The 24,428-nt window shown below is 39.9% G+C and overlaps 2 protein-coding genes across 2 annotated transcripts in view; one reads left to right on the forward strand and one right to left on the reverse strand.

Annotated features, from left to right (window-relative positions):
- Nucleotides 1-479: 479 nt before the first annotated feature.
- On the reverse strand, nt 480-20,240 carry LOC126092233 (viral IAP-associated factor homolog). The gene is made up of 5 exons (XM_049907736.1): nt 20,083-20,240; nt 19,473-19,605; nt 5,356-5,584; nt 5,062-5,270; nt 480-639 (listed from the first exon to the last, which is right to left on the reverse strand). Exons 1-5 carry the CDS (start codon nt 20,086-20,088, stop codon nt 503-505), a joined length of 714 nt encoding a protein of 237 aa, XP_049763693.1. The 5' UTR covers nt 20,089-20,240; the 3' UTR covers nt 480-502.
- A 166-nt stretch (nt 20,241-20,406) lies between these two features.
- Nucleotides 20,407-24,428, forward strand: part of LOC126092227 (vacuolar protein sorting-associated protein 51 homolog) — a 108,457-nt gene continuing 104,435 nt past the window's right edge. The window contains exon 1 of the mRNA XM_049907725.1: nt 20,407-20,615. Within this exon, the coding sequence (XP_049763682.1) occupies nt 20,535-20,615 (81 nt within the window). The 5' untranslated portion in view covers nt 20,407-20,534. The remainder of the gene's footprint in view (nt 20,616-24,428) is intronic.

Genomic DNA, 24,428 nt, shown 5'->3' on the forward strand with positions numbered 1-24,428 from the left:
TAGAAGCTTTTAGTTTGTACCTAGTGGTGCCACCGCATACCTCAGCACGCGACATAAGTTTCTAGACGATAAATGTAAACATTTCCGAGTGAAAAGCGACGAATGTGACGATCTGGCATTCCGTCTTTATGATAGCAAATGAAGAAACCATGAAGTTTTCTTAGGTTTTTACTACACTTTAACATTTATCGCATTTTCTCGTGTGATGTGGCTGCCAGACCTCGGTTCATGCAAAATCTTAAGGCCCTTGGTTAACTGCAAGGCACCAACCAAACAAAATAACTTCTAATACAGAAAAGGCAGTGCAGTTTCCTTGCTTCTGTTGTACTTGGAACTTTAGCAGTTACTATACTACCTGAACCAGTATACCCACTAGGCACTACATTCTCAACAGTCCACAGATAAGCATTAATTATGCACATCATCTTGCATAATATGAGTAAAAAATGAGGATGGAGGGAAGGAGAATTAATTACACATTACAGACTGAGTCTTGCTTTTATTACCAGTCATTATTATCACTATCATCATCAGCTGTATTTTTTAGCTTAGAAAAGAGCACATCCTTAATTTTAGGTCTTGGATCTTCTTCAAGTGTTGTTTTCACAGCACCAGCTTCTCCTAGTATCCACTCAAGCTCTGAAACATGCAGTATATGAAACACTACACTACTGTGCAATATGTATACAAATAAATGATGCAAATCTGAATCAGAATTATGTGCACAAATATACCCAAATCAGAATTAAAGGTTAAGTATTTAATTCAGTATACTAAGTCAATCATTTATTTCTCAGAATTTGATGGCACAAAACTCTTCCATTAGAACTACAGATAGCATTGGTAGTGCCAGCCATAACAAAACTCTTCCATTAGAACTACAGATAGCATTGGTAGTGCCAGCCATAACAAAACTCTTCCATTTGGTGAGCAAGATGTATGAGACTGGCAAAATACCCTCAGACTTTAAGAAGAATACAATAATTCCAAACCCAAACAAAGCAGGTGTTGACAGGAGTGAAAATTACCGAACTATCAGTTTAACAAGGCATGGTTGCAAAATACTAACACAAATCCTTAACAGAAGAATGGAAAAACTTAAGCCGACTTCAGGGAAGATCGGTTTAGATTCCGGAGAAATGTAGGACCAAGCAAGGCAGTACTGTTCCTATGACTTCCCATAGAAGATAGGTTAAGGAAAGGCAAACCTACATTTATGGCATTTGTAGACCTAGAGAAAGCTTATGACAATGTTGACTGGAATACTCTCTTTAAAATTCTTAAGGTGGCAGGAGTAAAATACAGGGAGCGAAAGGCTATTTTCAATTTTTACAGAAACCAGATGGCAGTTATAAGAGTCGAGGGACATGAAATGGAAGCAGTGGTTGGGAAGGGAGTGAGACAGGGTTGTAGTCTATCCCTGATGTTGTTCAACCTGTATACTGAGCAAGCAGTAAAGGAAACAAAAGAAAAATTTGGAGCAGGAATTAAAATCTATGGGGAAGAAATTAATACTTTGTGGGTTAGCCGATGACATTTTAATTCTGTCAGAGACAGCAAAGGACATGGAAGAGCAGCTGAACATAATGGACAGTGTCTTGAAAGGAGAATGTAAGATGAACATCAACAAAAGCAAAACAAAGTTAATGGAATGTAAGTGAATTAATTCAGTTGATGTGGAGGGAATCAGATTAGGAAATGACACACTTTAAGTAGTAAATGAGTTTTCCTATTTGGGAAGCAAAATAACTGATGACTGTTGAAGTAGGGAGGATATAAAATGTAGACTGGCTATGGCAAGGAAAGCATTTCTGAAGAAGAGGAATTTGTTAACACTGAGTATCAATTGAAGTGTCAGGAAGTCCTTTCTGAAGTATTTGTATGGAGTGTAGCCATCTATGGAAGTGAAACACAGATGATAAATAATTTAGATGACAAGAGAATAGAAGCTTTCAAAATGTGGTGTTACAGAAGAATGCTGAAGATTAGATGGGTAGATCATGTAACTAATTTGGAGCTACTGAACAGAATTTGGGAAGAAGAGGAATTTGTGGCACAACTTGACTAGAAGAGGGGATTGGTTGGTAGGACACGTTCTGAGGCATTAAAGGATCACCAATTTAGTATTGGAGGGAAGCGTGGAGGGTAGAAATTGTAGAAGAAGACCAAGAGATGAATACACTGAGCAGATTCAGAAGGATGTAAGTTGCAGTAGTTATTTGGAGATACAGAGTCTTGCACAGGATAGAGTAGCATGGAGAGCTGAATCAAAGCAGTCTCTGTACTTAAGACAAAACAACAACCCAAATCTGCAAGGTTTCCATCACAGTAGCTTCCTCTGCTAACTGATCATCAGCTAGCTCATTCTCTGGAATCACTATCTGGCTTGCTGTCTAGAGGAATACAATCAAGCTCCAAATAAGGTTTTGCACTATCAAAACCAACAGGTTCCAAGAATAGCATCAGTTTGACCCATTAACTCCTTAGTGTCACTGTAGATCAGGAAATTTTCAAAAGGCCAAGTGCTAGTATAATAGAATGATAATGGCCACTAACATTGCACCTATAAGATAGGGAGTGCTGTTCTTGACACACGGATAGTGTGATGGCATAGCCGATGTGATCTTTTACCCCTAAACTGTCAGTAAAGATGTCTTTTGAACTAGTAAATCTGCCAAGAATTGAGCTGAATAACTGTGGAAATGCAGAGGTGTTTACTATTTCTATTAGTCTTTAGTCTGAAGAATGAGGTGCACATGGGGGGAAGGTGGGTGGGAGGAGGAGGTCAGAGCGAAGAAACACCGATGAACTGCTACTTAGATGCCAGACATGGGCCACCTCTGTGAGAGATGACTTTCCCCGTCGGGGAAATGGATATGGTGATTTGGATGTTCAGGGAAGTTGCAGACATATACCGCACAATTCAAAGATGTCTGATCTGTAGAGGAGAAATCCCAGCCTCTACCAGGAGGGCCTCAATATGGTTTGCCCTTAAGGGGCCCATAGCAATAAGGGTCCTGTAGTTGCCTCCTGATGGAGCCAGATACCTGTGAAGCCAGACTCCCATAATCCAGTCAAGAATGACTTTGTAAAGTAATAATAGGGTGGAGCTGTTCACAATACCAATATCTTTTACTTATGCAGCAGGGAGTGTTGAGTTTCAACAGACACTTCTCTTTAAGCTGCCAAATATGTGAAAACCAAGTCAATCAGGCAAAAATAAAAGTTCCAAAAAGTGAGATGACTCTACCCCATTGAGAAGTTCATTGTGAATGTAAAGTTCTGGATGTGGATGAATAATTCTATGTTGGCAGAAGAGTATAGCACATGTTTGCCAGTGAAAAATTGGAAGCCATGCATGAGGTTTCCAGTATTGTGATTCTCTTATAGCACCATTTGGCCAACATTCAAAACACTCATGGTTTAAGAACTGTAATAAATACAAAAATTGAAAACATGCAGGGACAATGAGACCTTAAGCAGTGATTAACAGGACAGCTATCCAGAAAAAGGTCCCTCTCAGCACAGACTCCAGTAGGACTCCATTATCTTGTGAACAAAGAGTATTAAGGACACACCAATTCAAATGTAGAACCAGAAAATAGAACATTCTAAACAAAAATTGGGAGGAGCATGTGAAACCCCCTCACTCAAGCAGTGTGGTAACACAATGAGGTGTTATAGGCACTACAGAAGACAAAGAAGACAGCCACGAGGGGTCTTTCTTGACTTCCGCAAGGCATTTGGGGGGGGGGGGGGGTCCTGTGCCCCTCAAAACAGATGTATTCATGTGGCCATCAAAGCCTGAAATTGAGGAAAATGTGTTCATCTTCACCATTGCTTAGAGGCTAAGTCACCATGGTTGTGAAGTACATATTTTTGTTTTAAAATATGAAGGATGGTCAAAGGTTTTATATTCTTGCATCTTTCTTTTCTTCTTTAAAATTGGGAAATTTAGAGACCAAGGGAAAAGTTGGTCTCCACAGCTGACATATATATATATATGTGTCACTGCTAGAGTGTTCTTATGCTGCAACCATCTACAGATGGGATCATTTATGCACTATGAAGTCATACGTCCAATTTGCAACTTTTAAATACATGGCTTTTACTGTTTCAGGTAATATATCATCTTTGAAAGCTAAAATAAAAGCCTGTATCTACTCTATTGTCTTTTGGCCCTTGTTGGACAGGGCAGAAAAAATTGATACCATGTTGTTCCAAGTCTGCACAGAGGCTCTTTGGGTACAAACTATATACTGAAAATGGTATTTCTCACCATTTCTTTTGAATCAACTTTCCTCTCATGCCACGGCCAGGAAGCGGAAGTCTTGGGGTTCATACCTTTCTGCACTGGAATGGTTTGTTTTCTATGGTGAGACTGCTGAGGTGTTGCAGACATTAGTGTAAGGACGTCTGATCCAGAGACTCTTCCCAAGTGAATCCCTCTGCCACAGCCATGGCTGCTTGTCATAGTTAACTGTTGCCAGGAGCTCCCACTACAGGCAGTGCAGGAGAATAGAGTTTGCTATGTCCACCCATCCCGATTTAGATTTCCTGTGGTTTTCATAAATCATTTCAGGCAAATGCCAGGAAGATTCCTTCATCGAGGCCATGTCCAGTCACTTGTCCTATCCTATTCTATCCTCATGAAAGCATACTTATACACATAATATATACGTGTGTTTTGAACTATTTATTTCCATTGTATTACGACGACAAATCCTCCGTCATTATGAAATTATCCCTGGATGAATAAATCAAATTGATCAGGAAAATAAAATAAAAAATGGGGAGGGGTGGGAGCAATGATTTGACACAATAGCATTATTTTGTTAAAGTATAAGAGAGAACCAAAAACAAATACTGATCTGAAATGTAAAGCCAATAAACCTTTTGAAGTGAAGAAGAATGTGTCTAAAATTTTAATGGTTGAAAAGATGATTATTACAGAATATATGCAAAAATAATTCATAACACACAATGTGTAAAATTGTAAATGTAAATGTGGCACTACTACATGCTTAACTATAAATTATACACTATAAAAGAAGACCTTACCTTCAACAGTCATATTCATTCCACGGAAGTTTAAAGGCCCAACCATTTGTTTAATGAGTTCTCCTTCATAATATATAAAAATAGTTGGTAAGTTGCTGTCAGGAAAATTTGGTATACATGTGGTTGATATGCTTTTCAAAAATTTTGTGGCTGGAAATTTTGCGGCAAGTTGCGATAAATGCTGATTGAGTAATGCACATAATGGGATGCTGTAAATAAGTCAGGAAAATGAAACTTTGTATTTTTATTAACCAAGAACTATTCATGAATTAGATCATTCGATAACTAACTTACCCTTGTTTATATAAATGCAAGACTACCCAAATATTTTCACCAGCTTTGTTGACTTCTTGAATGTAATCTTCTCCACTTATCTCCTTTACCTCACCAAACTTTGACTTTGCAGCTTCTGCTTGCATCTCAGCAATTCGCTTTCTGCGATACTCCAGTAATACTCTCTCATCTTCTTCATCTTCTAATTCATCCAGTTCATCAAGAGTACACTGTTCTAATTTTTTTGTTCCTGTAACAAAGTTCAAAAGCATTATCAATGCATCAGGAGCTTGGGGCAAGGGGAAGAGAAACGAGGGACATGTTTTATCTTTTCTTAAGTCACGAATAGAAGACAAGGCAAGGATTGCATTACTATAAATAACACTTTATTTTGTCAGCATTCAGCGTATCACAGCAGCAACAACATTAAAGATGAAAGATTGGTTCAGCTTTGATAGCAATGGAGATGAACTGAGGCACTGCCTTTACAAAGTTTATTGGGGATTCATATGAAATGTATTAGGGAAGGAAACCACAGAGAACAAAAAATGTATGCTATTGTCATAGAATTGGTACTCAGCAGACATACTTTACAAAGCAAGTGAAGTGATGTAAGAAGAAAAGTAAATGTAGGCAAAGTGACCTAAAATATAGAACGAACTCGGGTAGGGAGACATAAATAGCAATAACATTAATACCAGAATGATAGGGAAACAACTGACATTACGTAGCACAGCAAAATGGGTGGAAAGGTGTGGACAAAAGAGCTTTCTTCATAAAGATAAATCTTGTATCAGCAAATGAAGATGTGACTCTAGAGTTTATGAAAGTAGATATTTCAAGCACAGGACGTGAAAGGGTAATGCTGAAAAATTAAAAACCTAAGTATCATAAATATTTCAAAATTAGTGCTGTCAAATGATGTAAAATGAAGTGACTAGGACAATATGGAACACATACCGTAAGCAGAGCAGAAGAGTTCATCATAGATAAGTGATGAAGAATGATATATATATATTTTTTTTAATGAACAATTGCAAATATAATATTATTAGATTACTGTCTGCCTCGTGTATTCTCATCCTCCTGTTTTCTTGGAACACCAACAAACTCCTGAAACACCGTATCATAAATGATCATCTGTCCCATTATCATCAAACTACGCCTTTAAGTGTGTAAATGGCTATATATTTGAAATACACTTTTCCCCTTAAACTATAATAACATGGCATGTCCAATATTTTTGCACAAGTGAACCACAAAGTGTCACAGCTGGGAGTCCACAAATTTCCAAAATTGAGGTAGGTGACAAACAGTTGTAAATCCTTCAGAAATATTAGAATATTTCAATGAACTTTTTGTAAATGCATCCAGATATTGATAAAAATTGGTTAGCTTGGTAAAGTCTATCCCTAATGTCCTGGTCGGGATCAGAGTAACACAAAGCTTCTAACAAAATTTTAAGGAATCATAGCTGAAGATGTAGAAGAAGAATTATTATCTCTAAAAATATAAAAATTCAACTGGATCACATGAAACATCCATTAGAGAAATTAAAATAGTTACTAGTAAAATATCAGGACCCCATTCACAATGAATTTGGAGTAATACTCTGAGGTATACAGTAGTAAAGCCCTTGTTCACGAATAGATCCGAAGAAGATGCAGGACACTACTGACTAACAAAGTAGTTTCTTAATTTTTCAAAAGTATTTGATAATCTTGTTGCAACTCAGACCCAAATTTTTTTAGCAAAAGCTATTATCATCACATTAAATCAATTTACCATCAACAAATTTAATGAGAAAATTTGCATATTGATGAACAAGTCCCAAAAAAAAAAAAAATCACAGGAATTACCTGACTACACAAAAGCTTACAACTGTGAGAATAGTCCCTAGTACTTAATGAATTAGAAAGATACATAAAATTATTTCACAGAGCATCCCACATGGTTCCATTTCAAGCTCAATCCTGTATTTCCATTTCAAGCTCTATCTTTTATTTTATGTAAGTGATTTACATCTAAATATCAGCACAACTAGGTGTTAGCCATCCGAACAGCTATAACTGTGTGTTCGAGATACTTGGCCAAGTGTACGAAATACGCATTCCAGTGTACCAGGAACAAATAACGTTTATTAACTAGTAAACACAGAAAAAAGTTACTTGATAATACTTGAGATTAGTTACTACCAGAGAGGAGTTTGACACAACTATCCATAATTGCCAAGATATTAGTGTCGTCTGTGACGTTCAATGGCACATCGCACTGCACATAGAGAACAAACAAAAATGCAGCACCGCTGGTGGCTCAAGTGCGAAACACAGCAGCTGACAGTAACTGATGATCCTGGTCACTTCTTGGGGGTTGTGCAATGGGTAGTGCGCTCAACACCTGGAGCATGTTCAACATTCAGGTAAGGGGCTGCTTTGGACAGATGCGATTGTGCTTGAGCATGAATGAGGTTCAGGATGGCTCTGTGGTGTGGTGTGGTGTGGTGGTGTGTGTGTGTGTGTGTGTGTGTGTGTGTGTGTGTGTGTGTGTGTGAGTGAGCTCTGGGAACATGTAACCTGTGGTAGTTTTGCGATTCACTATGATGTCCAGAGTTCGTGTTCCTCTTTTGATGACACAATGCGGGCCGGTGTAAGGCAAATTGTAGCACTGGTTTGACACTGTTTGTGTGTAGCATGACACGTGCATGTTTGTAAATCACAAGGCATGCAGACTGGCCTTGTGCCATGTCTACTTGTTTCATGGGGGTGAATGCACGCAATTTGTTCCTTCAGGTGACAAATGAAAGCTTTTTGGTCATGGTCAGGAAGATGCATCGAACTTGGGTCAATTAATTCGCCAGGGAGTCATAGAGCTTCACTGTAAATGAGCCCTGCTTATGAAAAATCCAAGTCTGGTTTATACATTGGGGAACCATAACATATAACCACCTGTTTAATAGTTTGTTTGTCCAACTTTGGAACAAAATACATCACTGATTCTCAGTTTCAAGGATCAGACAGTTTGTTGGCAGGTTTGTGGACATATGTGGCATTAGAAGTCTACACGCAGGTCTTGTAATTCATGTAAATAAAGGGGTGCTGATTTGCGTACACGGTGATGGTAGCCAATAGTGACTCAGATGCATTCCATACAATTTACATAAGGCTAATTTGGTCACCAAGATATCAATGTGAGCTCACTATAATGCTCCTCAAATCATCATAGCACAGTTCTGGCTCTGAGACATGAACAGTTATACTGCTGAAAGATGGGCACCACTGTCGTGTAAGACATCAAGCATGAAGGGATGCAGGTGATTCGCAGATGTCAGCGTGTCTTCGATTTCTACCACAACTCCAATGCAAGTGCGGGAGAATGTTCCCATAGCATAATACTACTTCCACCAGCCCATATCTGTGGTGTGCTGCACGTTTTGAGCCGTCGTTCATCTCAATGATGGCATTTGTGGAGACAACCATTGACCTAGTGTAGCAAAAATGTGATTTATTCAAAGGTCAACACTTTTCCATTGATCAACAGTCAAATCCAGATAGTCCTGTGCTCACAGCAATCGTAACTGACAATTTCATTGGGTCAACATGCGCACACATAGAGATGACCTGCAGCAGAGCTCTATGATCAACAATGTAGGATGAATGGTGTACTCTAACACTTGTGCATGCACCAGTATTTTGCCCTTTCAGCAGAGGTGCCACAAATCATCAACTATCTTACTTTATAGAGCAGAAAAGCCTCCAAACCCCATGTTCTATGAAGAGTTGTGGGCGTCCAACCATTTAGTGCATAGTGGTGGTTTCACTGTCCCTCTACCTCTTTCCATAGAAGCTCATGACTGTATCATATAAACATTTGACCAGCTTCATAATAATCTGCCCTTTGACAAAGTCCCTTATCTCAATGGATTTCCCCACTTGCAGCCCATATATTCACTAGTGTGATCTCCCATCCGTTTCTGCTCTGCTTACATACTTTCGTTACTGCGTTAAGTGCACGCAATGCCACCAGGTGGCATCCAAAGTCATGGTGGGCAGTGGTCGTAATATTATGGCTTATCATTGGGTGTGTTGCGAAGATCGAGAAGGACTTGGATAAAGGTGTTAACCAACTAGTGTCATGACACATCAGTGAAGTTTTCAAAGAATGGTGCCAATGTTCAATCATGCCATTATTCACTGGGTGATACTTTGTTGTCCAATAATGAATAGCACTGCAGAATTTGCTACTAAGTTGAGTAAGTAACTCTGAAGCAAATTATCGGCTGCAGTCTGTACTTATATGCAGCAGACAGCAGCTGAAGTGCAAAATCCAATTTGGTACAAAGGTAGAGGCTAGGGTTTCTGCTGAAATGTTGTCGACGGTCATTGCTTTCGCCAATGAGTGAAAAAACTGACTGCAGTTAAAAAATAGAACTGCCCATTTGGCGAAGACAGAGGATCTACTACTTCAATGTGCATGTGCAGAAATTGTGTCTAGAAAATCTCTTACTGGTGTATGCATGTGATGGGATATATTGCTTTGCTGGCAATTAATGTACAGTCAGTCCACTAGTGATGATACTTTTGCATGCCAGGCCATACAAAACGTTTTGAAACCAGGTGAGTTGATGATCTAACACCAGGGTTGCACAGGTTGTGAATTCTGATGAAAGGCACATCTGTGGAATGTGGGTGGCTGAAAAGGATGAGGCCTTCCACCAGAAATATCATGTATGCATCAGGAACATCAGCCATTTGTAGCTGTGGGGTGGACGATGCACCTTTCATTAGATTTCGGAATTCCTGGTCAGATTCTTGTGCCTTTGCAAGTTGTGCAAAGTCAACAGAGTTTGCTATGCTGCTAACCTGAGACAGGCAGTCGGCCACAATGTTGTAAATGCATGTCAATATGGTGCATGTCAATGCACAATTGGGCAGTGAACTCTAAATGATTGTACTGATGTGGATAGCAGTTGTCATTCTGTCAAAAGCACAAACAAATAAAAAATGTGAACGCTCTGGTTCCCACCTGAGGGCAAAAGTACCTGATTGATTCATAAACAGCAAGAAGTTCATGATTGTAACCATTCCATTTTTGCAGCAGTGGTGAAGGCTCGAGTGAAAAAAAGGCAAGTGTGTTGTCGACTAGCTGTTGTAATGCTGCAATGATAGCAATCTGGCTAGCACCTACCACCAACACAAGAGGTGCGTCCAATGTGGGATGTGCCACAAGTGCGGCATTTGCTACATTTTGTTACTTCAAAAGTATGGCTCAATCTTGTCTCTCCACTGAATCAGAGAATTTCCTCCAGTTTTAGGACTTGAAACTGCTGCACTCAGTGGTTCTTGCAACTTGGTCAGGTGGTGTAGATGATGCCAGAAAAAATTTATCATTCCTCAGAAACAGCGTAGATCCCTGAAAGTTTCAAGCCGTGGAATTTTCATTATGGCTTCTACTTTTTCTGGAAGTAGTAGTGACTCCGCTGATGAAATCAGATGACCCAAGAAGATAAACCTGTGGTTGTCCAAATACACACTTGGTAGTATTCGATACCATACCATGTTACTTTAATCATTTACAGACTTCCACCTCGTGTTGCTGGAATTGATTGGCTGAGGCAGAAACATAAGGGTGTCATATAGTGAGCAAAACAGAATGACAATCCTTGCAGCACAGAGTCGGTAAGCCTTTGCCAAGACTGTGCAGCACTGCTCAGATCAAATGCTATGAAGAGACTCTCAAACAAGCCAAATGGCATGATTATGGCTGTTTTCGGGATGTACTCATCCACCACAGGAATTTGCACGAAGGCCTTTGCGCAGCCTAGCACACTAAAAACGGTTGCCCATGCAGAGCGTAGTTAAAATCCCTTAACGGCGGTACTGGGTAATTGTCTGGCACTGTATTTGCATTAAGCACTTCATAACCACCACACAGGCGCCACACACCGTACTACTTGGGTACTTGATCGAGAAGTTATAATGGGCTGTTAGCAGGCCAAATGAAACTTTCTTTGAGCACAGAGTTGAATTCTGACTTTGATGACCAGACCATAAGGAACTACTTGCCTAGGTCTGCACAAAACTGGAGCCATCAGTCGTTTTAATGCAATGGACAGTACTGTGAAGTACCTCTCTGGAGGTCACATTATAGCTGGAAAATGTTCAAGTTGCTTGGTGTATTTACAACCTCCTAACTAGACGAACTTGGTGCTGTGTAGCACTGTGTTGGATCAGAATCCAGCAGTTTAAAGGCCTGTGATGCTGTCGATGAATCTTGCATTCGTCACATTCAGTAACAGATAATAATGCACCGGGAAATCTTCTCTGATTATGGGTTTCGTGATATCGGCAACAGTGAAATTCCAGGGAAAGACATGCCACTGTTCCAAGTCTATGGCAATATGTTGACTGCCGTTAAGTCACAAAGGATGAATTGCTTGCTGCAAAGAGGGAGAATGAAATCTGTGGCCAGCTATTGTAAAGTAATATACATGAATAAATACACAAGTCTGAACTAATGTCAACAACAAATTTTTGTCCCCTCTTTCGATCACTGATAAGAGAGATGCTGTGACAGCAATCGGCAATCAGATGTGCCTATGTCTGCCTGTCACTCGCATTTGGGTACGCACAAGGGAGGTGCACATGTGCACGTCATCTACAAACTTCCTGTGGGACTAGCAAACAGAAGGCTGCTGCTCTGCGACACTCGGAGCCTAGGAGTTCGCAGAGGAACGAGCGACTATCCGATCCCTTGTGACAGCGTCCTGTCATTGCTCCAGTTGCAATGAGACAGCAGTTAACTAATCTGTTTACTAAGAGCATTCACTTTATCTCCGAGGTAATCATAATCTGCACAAGTCACCACTGATGACAAAGCGCTGTTGGACTGTGCTACCGCTGCACATATCGAAGTCAAGAATCTCGCATATTGTATCATATCGGCCAGATTCGCAATGGCATTTAATTGCACTTCAGTCTGGGACATTATTAAAGCTTTCACCTGCACTGGAAGACAGCCACTCCACAGCATACATAGTAAGGTATCACATACAGTGCCTGCATTGACTTTACTGCGTAAGTGCCTGACATATTACGACCTTCTTGCATTAGGACTTGTTGCACATGCTCTTCTTATGATGTGGAAATCCTGTGAATTAATTTGGTCTCGAGTTTGTTATAGGAGTCTCGTTCAGGAGGCGCAGTTATTACACCTTTGACTTCAGCTGCAAAATGATGATGGAGCTGGCTAACCACCAAGGAAAATTTGGTCGAATACATAACTATTTTGTAAAAACGAAAGTTCACTTCTATCTGTACAAACCAAATGCAGGATTACAAGGCCAGAATGGTGGCAATCTTACAGGGAGTCATGATCCTGAAGGTACTTCAGCAGCTGATGTGTTTCACATTTTGTGAAAAGGATTCATTCCCTATTGAAAGTTATTCCTGCTGCTTCTGGATTTGTGGATTGATCAGATATGCTAAGATCACGTCGGGGTCACTAACATTGGTGCCTCTAGGTTTTAACCATCCGAACAACTATAACTTCGCTTTTGTAATACTCAGCCCACTGTACAAAATATGACCTCTAGTGAACCAGTAACAAATAACATTTATTAAATAAACACAGAAAAGATACTTTATAATACCTAAGACTAGTTAGCACTAGAGAAGAGTTCAACATAAGACTGTCCATAATTGCAAAGATGTTAACATTATCATGTAAAATTCATGGAACATCACACTAAACACAGAGAACAAACCAAAACCCATTGTCTCTGGTGCCTGGAACGTGAATTGTTTGACAGCTCATGTAATTACAGCAGCCAACGTTAACCTATGATCTTGGTTGCTACAGGCTTATGACTGTGTGAAACACTTGCTAGTGTTCTGTGAATTAGAAAGAATGGGTAATATACAGTAGTGCTCTGAAATGGAAGCATATTTAATAGAGAGAAAGAAAAGGGTAGTTGCAACATCAGGTACATAAAATTATTTCATGGAGCATCCCACAAGGTTCCACTTCAGACCCAGTCCAGTTGAAGCACCATGAATAATTACAAGTGTGCATTTGGGGAATTCTTGAAATTTTGCACATCTACGGCTGGAAGGCAGTAATTAAGGGATCAACTGGGATATCGGGTGGCAGGCATGGGTGATTTTGACATTTTGCAAATGATTCTGCGAGACAGGTTTATGACACTGCTCGCAGGCTAGAAGGAACGGCTGATGACGCACTGTACACAAACGTGAAGTAATCAGGGCAGCACAGGGCACCAACATGCTGTGAAGAACCCATGCATTGCAGTTACAACAGCACCTAGTGAACTGTGTGTAAGGGCCAAAGTGGGCTGACAAGAGCTGACCTTGTAATTACTACTTGTCCCCTCCAGAGAAACTATGTCAGAGGTGTAGGGAAAAGACATATAAATAAGGAAACACAGATGCTCAAAGGGGCACTCGTGTTGCCATTCTGTTTGCATCTAGAACAGGAGAGAATGACTATTGTTTAAGTTGCAGGTCGACCATGACGACCTTTTGGTGATGGACTTTGGCGGCCAACCGGCCCGCTGAAGCTACCTCCAACCTACCGTATTTACTCGAATCTAAGCCGCATTTTTTTCCCGATTTTTGTAGTCCAAAAAACCACCTGCGGCTTAGAATCGAGTGCAAAATAAGCGGAAGTTCTGAAAAATGTTGGTAGGTGCGCCACAACTAACTTCTGTCGTCGAATATATGTAGCGCTACAAGGCCATGCTTTGCAGGCACAAAGATAAATACTGGCGCAAAAACCTCTGCGTCAGTAGATAAATTTACAAAAAGGTGGAAGATGAGCTTTTTTCTGCACCTCGAGTTTCGACCACTGCATTTTCATACATTATCCAACGAAGTAAATACAAATTCCCTATTGTTCATCTTCGAATGTAGCAGAATTTCAATGTCCTACGAAAATCCGACTGGCAAGACTGTTTGGGATGTTTGTCAATATGGCCAACTCTACGTTCTGAATTTTTTCCTACCTGTGAGAAGAGATGATTGCTAATACGAACTTTATGAATTGTGAATCACATGCAGTATTTTCTTCAACATAAGAATAATACGAATATAAACATTTTGCCATGTATTCTTTCATGTTTGCTGCTATCTCATTTAAATACTGTCTGCCTAATAAACTACGAAACCAGAGTGAGACAACAGCAAACGCGGAAGAATATACATATCATGTCATGTTTATATTCGTATTATTCTTATGCCTAATAGTGATACAGTCAGAAATGAAGCACGGAAGTTGACTAGATTTTTATATCTAAGATGACTAATTTCTGTGCAGAATGTAATGTACTAAAGAGGCGTCTGCAAAGATTTTCAAACAGAGAAAAATTTTTGCTAAACTCTCGTTCAGAACATCTTCTATCATACACAGTCTATTATTTGGTTCTTGTTGATCATTATCAAAGAAAGCAGCTGTGTAAGTAACAACAAATAGCAGTCTCTTGCCATTGTTTTGATAATGAGACAATTCCTCTCTCTCTTTTTTCTAAATTGTAAGCGGCGTTAGCGTGCACAAAAGCAAGCCATGCCGCGAGCGGCGATATGTCGTTAACACACATTATCAGAATGCGACAAACAATGCATGACACAGTACAGTAATGCATTTTCAGCTTAGAGTGACTTAAACACCTATAACAAAGAGAACGGCACTTATCAGATCAAAGAAAAATAAGCAATCAATTCAAACTAGACGAAGCACTTGAAAAATTAAGGGTACCCGTATAAATACGGACGGAGCGCCTGATGCATAGCAATGGCTACCTGGTAAAGCTTAACTGCTAAGCTTACGACTCGAACCAAACTACTGTAGCTGTATCGTCATTCATTCGACCTAAATTATGTCTCATATTACAATGGACCAACTTTGTTTCGATTTGGAGGTGGGGCCTAAAACTTTTCTCTCCCCTTGAATTTCGAGTCTCAAATTTCAATTGCAGCTTAGATTCGGGAAAAATTTTTTTCCTTGATTTCGAGTCTCATTTTTCAGGTGCGGCTTAGATTTGAGTAAATATGGTACGTTGCACGGATGCATCATTGCTGAGGCGGGACGCATTGTACCTTGGAACTACACCGGGATGAGAAGCAAGAAGGCTACTGGCCTCCTTTCTCTGGGTACATCGTCTGGCATACTGCAAGCTGTTGTTCACAGGGGCAGGGCCGTGGTACGAACTCACAGCCTCCCGGGTGTAAAGCTATCTATGGAATGAGCTGCCCTGGGTGGACAGTCGGAGCTGCTGAGGCTCACTACAATGATGGCGGTCGGCTGTTTCCCTTCGGCGCTCTACATGGGGCCCAGAAGTCGCACTTGTGGGAACAGTCAGCCATGTTCTGGGCTACTGGCACAGTTAACAGACACACGACAGCCACTTAGCCGTGGCGCAAGTGGGATTGCCATGCCTGCAAGGCTGGGCAACCACACACTGATGCTGCAGATTCCGGCATTTGCACTGACCCATGCACACACGCTGTGCAGTGCCTTTACAAAGTTCAGCAGAAGGCTGCTGTGTACCTTTGATGTAATAAAGTCAATGACACACTTGCCTGTGTTTCTCTGCATGCTTCGGCGTGAGTCAACCCTCTCCCCCCAAACCATACCTCTCGGTCATTCTGACATATTAAACCCCTGAGCTCGGGGGTTGTAACACTGCTTTTATTTTACGACAGTGACTTATCTCTAAATATAACACCCTACACAATTTTATTTGTAGGTGATATAACTGTAGTTATTGAAAGAGAATCCACAAAACACAATCCCCAAAGAGTAATTAATACCCTAAACAGCTTAGTATACTGGTTTGACAGATGGATTAAAATTAAACATGACAAAGGTAGTAAAAACACAAGAAGTCACAGAACTGTAGCAGGGTGACATTGTTGACAACCATCATTCTCTAAGATGTCACCCAGCTGATTTCCCATAAATTATTTGAACATTTTAACTGATGGGCGAAACGCAAGTTTTACAAAACAAATACAGTTTAAAACAAAAAAAATCAGACTCAAATAACTAGCAAATTGCCTATCAAAATCAGGAATTTAAGGAAACAGATTCTGTCAAATTCATGGAATATTTTTAGAGAAACATTTATTGTGGTCTTCTCATATAAACTACTTGACAAATAGCTTGAACACTGTGGCGTTCATAATGACAATACTGTCCTAGAAAAATTGTTTAACACAGCTACTTTGAATCTGTTGCAAGATTCAGAATAATCTTTTGGGGGTATTGAAGTAGTGTACGTAGGATGTCATTACTACAAAGAACTATTATTAGAAATTTTTGTAATATTAAGTCTAGGGATTCATACAAACTATTATTTATTACTCTACATATTTTAATTATTCCATACATTAACATATATAAACTGATTCTTACTGTACATAACAATTCATAATTATTTATAGGAACCATTTTCAACATACATTGATGAGTCAAAACATTATACCCGCTGCCCACTGCAAAACTAGGACATGTGATGCAGCAAGAAAAGTATACCGAGGTCATTAAAGACGGAGCACAAGCTCAGATTTTGTCAAGGATAGGGAAGGAAACTAGTCGTACCCTTTCCACTAGCATACTGGCAGATTGTTATGGTGCAGCACCTGGGAACAAGCATCTTGGAAATCACGACATTGGTCGGCTGTATGTGTACTACTGTCATGAGTATCAAAGGATAGTGGTTTAATTGGATAGATAAAAAAAAATCTACTCACCAAGGACCGGCAGAACACATGTAAAAGAAGGTTGTAATTAGGCAAGCTTTCGCAACCAGTGGCTCCTCCTTTAGGCAAAGGGGAAGGAAGAGGGGTGAATGAAAAGGACTGGAGAGGACTCCAGGAGGAGGAGCCACTGGCTCTGAAAACTTGCCTAATTACAACCTTCTTTTAAGTGTGTGTTCTGTCTTAGCTTGGTGAGTAGGTTTTTTTATCAATCCAATTTAATTATTTTGTCAAAAATTGATTGTTTTCATTGTTATAAATGACAGTTGCTGACTGACAGTGAAAACATGAGTAGGTGACAAGGTATTTGAAGTCCACATCTCAGCACAGAACTTGAAGGCCGAATACTTGCCCACTACATAAAGCAGGATAGGTGGTAATCTATGGTAGCCCTGATGAAGTAAAATTCTGGCACAGGCACAAATGTTTCGGAGCACACTGTGGAACACTGGGTCTGTACTGGACGATCCCTGTGTGTTTCTATGATGACCGAACGACACTGAGATCATATAAAGACTGGACAACAGATCAACAGAGATGTGTCACTTGGCCAGACGAATTATATTTCTCGTAACACCACATACAAGGAAGAGCCAGGATATGCCATCATACCGGCAGACAGCTGATCAAAATCTGCACCTCGCCATGGAACTTGACTAGCGAGGACGATATTATAATGTATGGGGGAAATTCACGTGGGATTAATGGGACCACCTGCACTCATTTTATGCTCTGTGCCCCCTGTTGGGAACTTTATCTCCCAACAGATAGCTATCCATGGCACAAGACCAGAATTGTGCTACAGTAGTTTGAGGAGCACGATAGTGAACTCTCAGTGTTTCGGCCACCAAATTGGCTGATCTAAACCTGACTGAGTGCATTCGGGACACCACTGGGTGTCAGCTCCATACTCACAAACAAATGGCCCACAATTTTCGGTTATTGTGTGACCTGTGCATGTACACCTGGAGCCATGTAACTCAGAAACGAACCAAGTACTTGTCGGATCCATGCCATGCAGAGTTGCTGCTGTATCACTTTCCAAAGGTGCATCAAAACGCTATTAAACAGTGGTTATAATGTCTTGGCTCATCAGTGACTATATGTTAATAGAAAACAAACAAGACTCATGTTAACATCTCATAGATTAAAACGTTATTCCCAAATTTCTCATTAGATGGTTATAAAAATTTATACAACATTAAAAGCGAAAAAAAAGTCTCATGGTGTGGAACTGGGTTAGGTAAAAAGAAAATTACATGTCATCTTTGTGCAAGAACGTTATTATTCAATCACTGAATTTTTAAATGAGGGAAAAGCTGCTTTTGTAGAATAATGTAATAAACTTGTACTGAAGGTTGTAAATTAAAATTAGTGTAGGTTTTTATGACATTTAGTATGCGTCTCAATTGCATACTTACACTGAAATTTCCTGTACATTTATCTTTACGTATGAATTGAGACAGTAAAATTCTGATTAAGTTTTTGACTGAAAAGTTTAGACTAGTGTTAATTGGTATCAATGAAGAGAACATGAAAAATTGTAACCAATAAACAGTAATGAAGACTTAAAAGACAAAAGAAGTTCTTAATGAAAACATTCACTGATATTGCGGATAAAAAAGAAAGCTACCCAAAACACTGCTGTTGTTACATATATTTAGTAGTAAAAGTTCTCATCTCTAGTATTAGTCCACAGCTAGAGCAAATAACCTCACAACTGTAAACACTTTGTGCACTAGAGGATGCCAAGCATTTCCAGATATGTTTGCTCTCTATGTTCAAAATCAGAACGTAACTTAAATTTTGCATAAAACGGGACTAGGTAAACTTAAAATAAATAACAATCTGGTTAGTGTAAAACCAGTTGTAGCTGCCACATGAATATTTAAATATCTTCTTTCATCTATCTTTTTTTCAGTGTAGGCATTTTCTAATTTCACACTATCTGCACAGTCAGTAAATTTCCTCCTTGAAGGTCCACTGGATAAACTGGCATTTAAATATCTGGCTTAGGCACTCTAAGCTGTTAAATCTAAGATGGCTAACCCATCAACTGTTCAATGCATTAATGTGTTATCTTTTAGAGAAGGCCTACAGTAGTCTCTAAGCTGCGCAATCGATTCGGTAGGATAGTGAATAGTGTTTTATTCATCTCATAACATACAATTTCTAATCATATGATTAGTGTACAGGAGGCACGTCACAAAGAATTTTAACATTAATATAAACTTTTATTTTTCTTTCCTCCCTTTTGTGAAGGATGCCTCTGTTGTACATTTCCTACACTTTCATTAACTTTGAAAAGCACATGAAAGTTTCTGAAATTGAAATATTTAATTTAAGTGTAAAAAAATCATGCCCTACCTTTGGACTGCTTTTCTTCTATAGTTGCTTCAACAATATTTAGTACTTCCTCTTCAGTAATTTCCTTTTCCTTTGCAGGAAGAATACCATGTCTTCGTAACGCTGCATTCCACTCCGTATCTTCATTTGGATCCTAAAATACGTGCTACGTTATATTATAACATCTACAATGATGTGTAATTTGCTACGGTGGTAAACATCTAAAGAGTGAATACAGCTATGAAAACAGTTGGGATACAAGCACCTGTACCTGAAACTCGTGGGGCTAAAGAACAGCATAGTACCTTTCGTAGTGCAAACTAATCCTTACAGTTTCTTGAAATTAATGTCATTTACGATAAAGGAATTATTTATTCATTACTCAATGGTGAGATTTCGCATAACCACACCTCTCTCCATCTCTGATGTTAATCGACGGCGTTCTCGACACATTATTAGAACAACAGTCACACACAGTTCTACGGTCAGGATCTATACGATTACAATAATGAGAGGCACATTCGCCGCTAACTGCAAAACGATTTTCATATTACGAGCAAACGCACCATATAAGGGCACTGGATCCTCGTGTCCCGTATCTGAAAAAGAGAACAACCAAGTACCTACGAACCTGCATTTTATTGCAGTTGTAAGATTTAACAACAGTCCGTTCCTGAAGTAAAAAAGCTATCAGTACATCCCCTGACAGTCAGAATTTAATCTTCAAACGCTCTGCTTCACTTCCACCAGTAGATTCAAGTAGGCCACCATCCCTTGCAGGCAGCGTGAGTCATGATAGACCACATTTTAGATGACGACTATGTTTCATGATATAACTCAGTGACTCACAGCAAGAGGAGACAAAAATTAATGTTTCGAATGCTGCAGTTCTACAACACATTTCGTGTCGGATCGCTTTATTTTCTGAAACATTATTGTAGGAAATCTCTGCAATTGTCACGCGACACACATTGACATTATCTTTGCTCAAGCTCATATTCACAGCAAACAAACAGTTTACCAACAACAGCGGAACAGCTGTGCAGTGGCAAGTGATAAGCGAAGCACTGGTGAACAATTGCAATGGCAGAAAGTACAGGCAATCCATACGATATAAACGGCCAACATTTCAATGCGGACATGTATTTACAGAGACTTCTGAAAGTAAGGAACCTGTTTGTTTATCTCGTACAGAAGTGACGTTTGACATTTATGAGCAATATTTCAAATGAAAGTTCTCGGAAACTATAGGGCACATTTTGCCTTTCTGATCACAGATCGGTATGAGACATGATAAAAAAGTTCACTACTTTGCCGGTCATAAGGACTGATAATCAGTAGACCTAATAAACATTTCCTCATTACGATAAACAACTCAATGATGACTTAAGTAATAATTAGAATTTTGACAGCTCTCCATATGCCATTAAATAAAATACATTCACATTCTTGCAATAACATGTTATTAGTTCGAAAAAAATCTAGAATCATCACTTATCCTTCCCTCACAATATCACTTTGAAGGCGTGATGTAACAGATCAAGCAGAAGTGAAAAATTAATGCACCAAATATAAAATGTTCCTTGTATTTTGATGGAGTTGGGCTCTATCTGATAACTAAAGGTGTCATCTCTCATTTGAAATTTGTTTGTTTGTTTGACCATAGACCATTTTAACAACAGTATGTGAAGTCCATCACAAATAAGAGGTTAGAAGAGTTGGTAACCCCTGACTTCTAGGCAGCCCTGCATAACAAGTGTGTTGTATGGTTAGTTTTGGAATGTGACACAGGGGCTGTAAATGTGGATAATCACAGGAGAAGAGAGAAGGGGAGAACGAGATGGAAAGATGCAGGGGGGGGGGGGAGATGGACAGAGATTGGGTGGGAAGTAGAGGAGATGGACAGAGATGGGGAGGAGGAAATGGACAGAGAGAAGAGGAGGAGAAGATGTAAAGATGAGGGTGTAAGGAAGAGATGGATCAAGGGAGATAGAATGGAGGAGGAGATGGACTGAGAAATGTAGGAGGGAATTGATAGAGAGAGGTGGAGTGTGTGCAGAGAGAGGGGAAATGACGAGATGGGCATAGAGAAGGGAAGGTATAGGAGGCAGGTGGAAGATGGAAGGGGTAATGAGCAGAAGGAAGAGGAAGTGGGGTGAGAAGAAATGGATAGAGAGAGGTTGAAGGAGGAGATAGACAGATAGTGGTGAGTGGATGAGATGGAGAGATGGGGGGGGGGGGGGGGAGGAAAGTGGACAGATGGGAGAGGGAAGAAGGGGATGGATAGGGAGATGGAGGAGGATGAGATGGAGGGGGGAGGAGGAAATGGACAGACAAAAACAGGAAACAAACAAAAAATTAGCAGCAATGAGCATTCTTGTAACCTGTGTTATGCAAAACTTGTTTGCTATCACATATTTAAATTTATTTGTTTGGTACAGGTGTAGAAGCAACCCAGAGTCAGGTGCTGCTTTATTCATTTTCAGGGCAGGCAATACTTTATTATTATTTATGTCATGTAGAAGCTTATTCTAAAAACTGCTGCTTGCATGTCTCTGGTCTTTACCCATCAGTTTTAGATGCTTACATCTACATCTACAGCCATACTCCGCAAGCCACCTGACGGCGTGTGGCAGCGGGTACTTTGATTACCTCTATCGGTTCTCCCTTCTATTCCAGTTTCGTATTGTTTGTGGAAAGAAAGACTGTTGGGATACCTCTGTGTGGACTCTAATCTCTCTGATTTTATCCTCATGGTCTCTTTGTGAGATATACGTAGGAGGGAGCAATATACTGCTTGACTCCTCGGTGAAAGTATGTTCTCGAAACTTCAACAAAAGTCCGTACCAAGCTACTGAGCGTCTCTCTTGCAGAGTCTTCACCTGGTGTTTATCTATCATCTCCGTAATGCTTTTGCAATTAATTAATGATCCTGTAACAAAGCCCGCTGCTCTCCATTGGATCTTCTCTATCTCTTCTATCTACCCTATCTGGTACGGATCCCAAACCGGTGACCAGTATTCAAGCAGGGGGCGAACAAGTGTTCTGTAACCTACTTCCTTTGTTTTCGGATTGCATTTCCTTAGGATTCTTTCAATGAATCTCAGTCTGGCATCTGCTTTACTGACAATTAATTTTATATGGTCATTCCATTCTAAATCACTCCTAATACCTACTCCCAGATGATTTATGGAATTATCTGCTTCCAGTTCCTGACCTGCTATATTGTATCTAAATGACAAAGGATCTTTCTTTCTGTGTATTTGCTGCACAGTACACTTGTCTGCATTGAGATTCAATTGCCATTCCCTGCACCATGCATCAATTTGTTGCAGATCCTCCTGCATTTCAGTGCAATTTTCCATTGTTACAACCTCTCGACATACTACAGCATCCTCTGCAAAAAGCCTTAGTGAACTTCCAATGTTATCCACAAGGTCATTTATGTATATTGTGAATAGCAACGGTCCTACGACACTCCCCTGTGGCACACCTAAAATCACTCTTACTTCGGAAGACTTCTCTCCATTGAGAATGACATGCTGCACTCTGTTATCTAGGAACTCTTCAATCCAATCACACAGTTGGTCTGATAGTCCATATGCTCTTACTTTGTTTATTAAACAACTGTGGGGAACTGTATCAAATGCCTTGCGGAAGTCAAGAAACACGGCATCTACCTGGGAACCCATGTCTATGGCCCTCTGAGTCTTGTGGACGAATAGCGTGAGCTGGGTTTCACACAATCGTCTTTTTTGAAACCCATGCTGATTCCTGCAGAGTAGATTTATAGTCTCCATAAAAGTCATTATACTCAAACATAATACATGTTCCAAATTTCTACAACTGATCATTGTTAGAGATATTGGTCTATAGTTCTACACATCTGCTCGACATCCCTTCTTGAAAACAGGGATGACCTGTGCCCTTTTCCAATCCTTTGGAATGCTATGCTGGTCAGTTGGTTTGTGAGATTGAAGGGACCAGACTGCGATGGTCATCGGTCCCAAACGCTATGCTCTTCTAGAGACCTACAGTACACCGCTGCAAGAAGGGGGCCAAGTCCCTTCACGTACTCTGTCTAAAATCGAACCGGTATCCCATCAGGTCCAGCGGCCTTTCCTCTTTTGAGCGATTTTAATTGTTTTTCTATCCCTCTGTCATCTATTTCGACATCTACCATTTTGTCATCTGTCCGAAAATCTAGAGAAGGAACTAAAGTGCAGTCTTCCTCTGTGAAACAGCTTTGGAAAAAGACATTTAGTATTTCGGCCTTTAGTCTGTCAACATCTGTTTCAGTACCATTTTGGTCACAGAGTGTCTGGACATTTTGTTCTGATCCACCTACCGCTTTGACATAAGACCAAAATTTCTTAGGATTTTCTGCCAAGTTAGTACATAGAACTTTACTTTCGAATTCATTGAACGCCTCTCGCATAGCCCTCCTCACACTACATTTCGCTTCGCATAATTTTTGTTCGTCTGCAAGGCTTTGGCTATGTTTATGTTTGCTGTGAAGTTCCCTTTGCTTCCGCAGCAGTTTTCTAACTCGGTTGTTGTACCACGGTGGCTCCTTTCCATCTCTTACGATCTTGCTTGGCACATACTCATCTAATGCATATTGTACGACGGTTTTGAACTTTGTCCACTGATCCTCAACACTATCTGTACTTGAGAGAAAATCGTGTGTGACACTCATTACTATTTCTAGTGTTGTTGTCATTTATGTTATGACTGAAATTGGCAGACCAATGAAGCTTTAAGAAAAGAATGACATCATATTCGCACCAATGCTGTGGCAGTTAGTACATGAAGATCTTTAAATTTGTCTCTGCAAAAATTTCTAGGCTATTTTTTTGTAATATATCTCATGACTTTCTTTTGAAGCTTTGATAATGTGTGTGCACTGTCTGGGAAAAGACACCCAGAAAAAAATGGTCAGAGGTTGATGTATCTTCGTACATGTACACACCATTG

This window comes from Schistocerca cancellata, chromosome 7, assembly GCF_023864275.1.
Source record: "Schistocerca cancellata isolate TAMUIC-IGC-003103 chromosome 7, iqSchCanc2.1, whole genome shotgun sequence".
In the NCBI taxonomy this organism is placed as follows: domain Eukaryota; kingdom Metazoa; phylum Arthropoda; class Insecta; order Orthoptera; family Acrididae; genus Schistocerca; species Schistocerca cancellata.

Bases quoted from the DNA above. Each gene is read 5' to 3' on its own strand.
- LOC126092233 (XM_049907736.1), bottom strand. The intron at 5,271-5,355 runs GTAAGTTAGTTA...ACTTATTTACAG, and splicing joins TTGCATTTATATAAACAAGG to CATCCCATTATGTGCATTAC. The intron at 640-5,061 runs GTAAGGTCTTCT...TGCATGTTTCAG, and splicing joins AATGAATATGACTGTTGAAG to AGCTTGAGTGGATACTAGGA.